At 41.6% G+C, this 5,526-nt stretch overlaps 1 protein-coding gene across 1 annotated transcript in view; it reads right to left on the bottom strand.

Annotated features, from left to right (window-relative positions):
- Positions 1 to 3,643: 3,643 nt before the first annotated feature.
- Positions 3,644 to 5,526, bottom strand: part of LOC104943996 (nesprin-3-like) — a gene marked incomplete at its 5' end in the record, with an annotated part of 12,369 nt that continues 10,486 nt past the window's right edge. Inside the window, one exon of the mRNA XM_010769463.1 lies at positions 3,644 to 3,835. Coding sequence (XP_010767765.1) covers positions 3,644 to 3,835 — 192 coding nt within the window. The remainder of the gene's footprint in view (positions 3,836 to 5,526) is intronic.

A 5,526-nucleotide genomic window follows, 5' to 3' on the forward strand; every position in this document is an offset into this window, starting at 1 on the left:
CCCATAGTCAAATGTGTTATATTTACAAGCAAATAGTGTCAATAGAAATGTTTATTTTTAAGGGTTAAATAGACATTATATTTAAATCTAAACTAGCTCTTATCATTGCAGTAACATGTCACACGTTGTCCTGCACAAACATCCTCTTTGTCCCACATGTGGCTTGTTGGCACCTGGTCAGCCTTAGTGCAACTGTCAGAACAACCTAATTTCCCTCTGGGATTAATTTAGTGTTTTTGATTGATCTGATAACACAACTATTCATTTTCATTTCAGGCAGCTCATGTTTTCACATTGTGTCAGATATCTAATCACGTACGTCATCGCTGCAGGATCTCTAATAATAAATCAATCATTCTGACAACAATCAAAGCAAACGGTGTTCACAGTTATTAACTTACTCGTGTTTCATTTGTCAACATAAATCAATGGAAACCTGCCTGAAGGAAGTAAAGCACATCACAGCACACCCTAATAAATAGCTGTTGACTGAAACTGATATTAGTGAATGTAATAAATCAAAAAACTATTGAAAGAAAACTACTGTTTTCAATGGATCCAACTGTGTAAACATCTTTTCATCACACTCTTGGGTCTCGCTTTGTAAAAGGTGAAGTCTCCAATGCAAGAACACATGTTTTGCTGTGGTAATCTACTGTAACCAAGGCGAGCGTGTTCTAACAGAAGCGCTGTCTGAGACTGGGCCCTGGTCTGGTCTTGGATTACTCTCACCATGAAACGGTCCGCCTGGCTCTTCTTAGCCAGGATGTCGGGCTGCAGGCTGTCGGCCGCCACCAGCTGGTGCTGGAGAGCGGACAGCTTTGAGCGGAGCGACTCATAGGCGGCACCAAAGTCCTTGGTTCTGGAGATTAAGCCCTGAGAGTTGAAGAAATGAGAATTGAGCGTATTGCATTCAGCCTGCACTGTCATTGTATTTTCCTCCTCCATGATGAGATGAAGCCTGCACAGACAGGGTCAGTCTTCTAGTCTACAGTCAGTCATCCAGTGGTGGAAGAAGCATTCAGATGCTTTACTTGAGTAAAAATACCAATACATTATTATCAAAATACTTCATTACAGGTTAAGGTCCTGCATTCAAAAGTATTATCAGCAAAATGTACTTGAAGTATAAAAAGTCAAAGTAATCATTGTGCAGAAAAATTCCTTTTATGTGTGTATGTGCAATTATGTGACATTTCTAGATAAAATAAGTAGCATTTTACTGCTATAGACAAACAAAGATTTACTTTTTGTAAAACATTTAAAACTAGTTATATTTTTAACTAAGTACAGTACTTGAGTCTACTTAATTACTTCCCACCTCTGGCTTCATCACATGTTAAACCACTATTTTGACTTGCAGGGATAATAATGAGCAGGAAGTGTTTACTGAGCTTGTGTACGTGAGTGTGTTTCATTCCTTTAGCAATGGGAATGACAAAGACATATGGAATGTGTGGAACTACAGGGGTGCAGAGTTATTTCAGATCTACTGGCAGCCTGTCTGATGGGTAGACGTCACCTCTGTAGGAATTTAACTGACACTGTGTGGCGAGAGGTGGCTGCTAAAGAACACATCCACACAGTTGATAATCACGCTAATAATACACTGTTCCATACATCTGTTTTGTCTTCATATATACACTTTGCTATATTAGACAGCATGTATTCTATTCCATTTCCTTTTACATTCCATTTGATCCTTTTCTTCTTTATATGCAAATGTTTTCCTACTCCTGCAACTTCATTGAACAAATGTCTTTTACTTTTATGTTAAGTATATTGTATGTTGCATTGTTGGAGGAGCCTGAGACTTAAGGAGAGAAAAAAGGCTTCTTTTGTCATATGAAAACTTAAGGGAGCAGTGCGGAGTCTGATGAATGTCCTCAAGTGAGTTAGCATAGGCTGTGTCTAAAGACTACAATTTGGTGTGTGGTGCAGGAATGATCATTGTGTTATGTTCTTCCTGCCCGTAGGATACCTTGAGTTTCCTCCATTGTGTGGACAGTACACATGAATGTTAGAGGTGTGTGTGTACCTGCAGCCGGCTCTCCCTGCTCAGCAGTTGGGCGTGCAGCAGCTCTCGGTTTCTGACGGCAGCAGTGAGCTCTCCCTGCAGCCCGTCAGCTCTCTCAGGACCGAACACAGAGTCCAGCAGCACCCCCTTCACCTGCAGCAGGCTGAGACGCTCCTGCAGCTGACCACTGTCCCGCAGCAGGCGCTACCACAGAGACACAGTCAGCAACACACACCTACCTGCACTATATACTTCCCTTTTGCTTTTTTTGAAATGCTCTTTAATTCTGTTTTTCAAGTTTATACAATCATTGACAACACTTATCAATATTATATTTTAGCCTTCTGTCATTTACAATGAAAGCACACATCAAGGGCTCGCTGACCTTCAGAAATGCTATAAAATAAAGTATGAACATGAACAAGGTTATGGGGGTGTACCTTTATGATACTCGAACAAGGGGGGCTTAGAAGAAACAATAATATAATGACCCCTGGAACCCCTAAAAATCCACCCTGGACAAATAATGGTCGTAGTGGTGCAACATACATTATCCATCTTTTTAATCGTTGGAATCTCAAGGCAAAGGTATCCTCTCATAAATGGTAAATGGTAAATGGACTGTACTTATATAGCGCTTTATCCAGTCTTTAAGACCCCTCAAAGCGCTTTACATACTACATGTCATTCACCCATTCACACCCATTCATACAGAGCAGTGTACCTTACTCTAGGACCTAACATTCACACACATTCACACACCGTTGGCCATGCCATCGGGAGCAACTCAGGGTTAAGTATCTTGCACAAGGATACATCGACATGTAGACTGCATGGGCTGGAATCGAACCCACAACCTTCTGGTTGAAAGACGACCACACTCCCTCACAGCCACAGTCGCCCTCATACTTCCCTTTTTCAATTAGATGTGTTCACTGGTTGCCACTTACCAACCTAAAACTGCAACAAAATTGTTGTGAAATAAAATAATTGTGCAATATATATATATATGTTTTTAATTGTGTGTCTGAGGTAGATTCATTTATTCATATTGTGATAATATTAATATTAATGCACTTACTTAAAGGTGACCTATCATGCAAAATGCACTTTTGTACGTCTTATACATATCTTATACATGAATATGTGTCCCCCCGGTGTTCCAGGGAACTCACCAAGTGTCAGAAAACACAACCCTCTCTATTTTCCTCCATACCCAAATCTCTTTAAAAGACGATGTAGTACATATGCCAGGCCTGTAGATGGTGCTGTTCTCACAGAATCAGCCCATGAAAAGACATTGTTAAATTGAGCGAAATGAGGAATGGCTAAAATCCATGATCTGTTTGGTATTTTGAAAAATAAAAAGTATAAATATGCCTGATATAGGTATGGTCCTACACTATATTATTCAAATATTGCATGATAGGTCCACTTTAAATGGGACCCATCATGTAAAATGCACTTTTGTGCATCTTTTATACATGAATAATGTGTCCCCGGTGTGTCAGGGACACTCACGCAAGTGTCAGAAGAAACACAACCCTCTCTATTTCCTTCCGCCAAATCTCTAAAACGGGGCTTGCAACGGATCTGATACAGACTCGATCCCAGATTTGAGTTGTTTTACGCGTCAGAAACGGGCGGGAGCCTCCGCCTATATGGGGCAACTTCCACCTTCAGCGGGAATGAGAGGTTGCCGTGCATGGTAACAGCATGGGTAACAGCAGGGTAAGAGCATGGTAACATGACGCTCGGTGCCCACGCCCCCAGCCGCAGCTCATTGGCCACAGAATCCAGCCCTTGCAAAAACAGGGCCTGGAATAGAGCGAAATGAGACATGGCTAAAATGCATGATCTGTTTGGGTATTTTGGAAGGAGAAAAGAAACTTCACAGCACATCTTTATATAGGTATGCCCTCACAATATTATATGCAGTTCAAATATTCTGCTGCTTTTCCAAGCCTTTTCACTTTCTTTCTCTCTTCTCATAAAAGCGCCCCAGTGTTCAATGTATCATCTTCAATCTAATTCTTCACTTTCTTCGTACACATTACATTTCAGCATAGCAATTCAGCATCAGCTTTCGAGCCAGGTTAGCATTTCCCACTAGCAATTTCTCGGAATTGCATTCTCTAGTTTTGACTGAGATTGCATTTGCAAAAAGATTCTGCACGTTGGAAGGGACTATCAATTATTGAAGCATATTCTCCATTTCAACATTGAAAATATGTTAAAATGATCGTGATGTTAAAAGACGATTCCTTACCAAATAAATGTGTTTTGTTTATTTCGTATACTAGGATTTGTCTTCCTCCCCAAATAATGATAAACATCATGTATTGCTAAGGCTTAGTGAGAAATACATAAAATTAGTGTTTAAGCTAATGACCTTTTACTCGTCACATCATGAACGTAATGCCCAGATTTCTTTCCCAATACACAGACTTCAGAAAATGTCTCCATACTGAATGTCAAACTGAACTTCATATGAGATTTATACGGGCTGTGATAGTGAAGCTACTTCTAACACGGCTTTGAATTGATTTTACTGTTGACTGGGAAGTCGGGACGGATCTGAATCCATTTGATCTTTTTGTTCAGCAGGGTGTACAGGTATGTGCAGGGCAGGGGAAGAGCAGGGATCTTATGTCGCTGCCCCCCGCTGCTCTCTGTTTCCTTTGCTTAGCTGGGGACCCTTGGAGGAACCACCAGCATCCTGACAGTGGGATGCATTGTTTATGCCACTGTTGTATGTCATGTGATAAACAGTAGAGACTGCGGAAGCTTTGGAGGGCTGACATGTTGACTTTCTCTCTGGTGACTCCCGCGCACTACATGAGCTGAAATCATTCAAACCATACTGAGCTAATAGATTGCAGTGGCGCCGGCCATGGGCGCCGCCCCCCTCGTCCCACTGTTTGTTGATGCATTAAAATTACAATAAATAAGGAATATTTTTAAAAAAAAAAAAAATTTTTTTTTTTTAAAGCACAAGTTAAATATTATATAGTTGGTACAGTAGAATTATCTTACAATAAAATCTCGTTTAATGTTTTCATGTCTAAGTTACTGATCAAGTCCATGGTTCCTGGCTGGCCGCGGTGTTCATACCTCTCTCGTCGGGCGGGTAGAAGGAGCCTCGCCAGAGCCGAGAGCCACAGTGACTGTTGCTTCTGTAACTATGCCGCGACATATTCAGCCAATCAGCGTGCAGTCTGATGCTCAAAGGGCGCCTGTCATCGCCCTGGCCTGTGTCGTCTGTGGTTGTTTGACTCGTTCCAACGGTGACGCTACGCTAAGGGATGGCTGTCTGCAGTGGGACTCCGGTGCTAGTGGCATCGCCGGAGCGTAGATTGAACTTTCTGTTATTGTAGTTGTAAGGAATTGCCTGGGCACCATGAGCATATGTGTGGGCTGGACCTGTATTTTACAGGAAAGGAGTGAGCCGAGGGTGAGTGTCGATTCTTTGTTCGTTTATTTCCTCACTCTCTCAGACTTTGAGTTGC

Source organism: Notothenia coriiceps, unplaced genomic scaffold (assembly GCF_000735185.1).
Source record: "Notothenia coriiceps isolate Sejong01 unplaced genomic scaffold, NC01 NC01_scaffold00007365, whole genome shotgun sequence".
Lineage (NCBI taxonomy): Eukaryota > Metazoa > Chordata > Actinopteri > Perciformes > Nototheniidae > Notothenia > Notothenia coriiceps.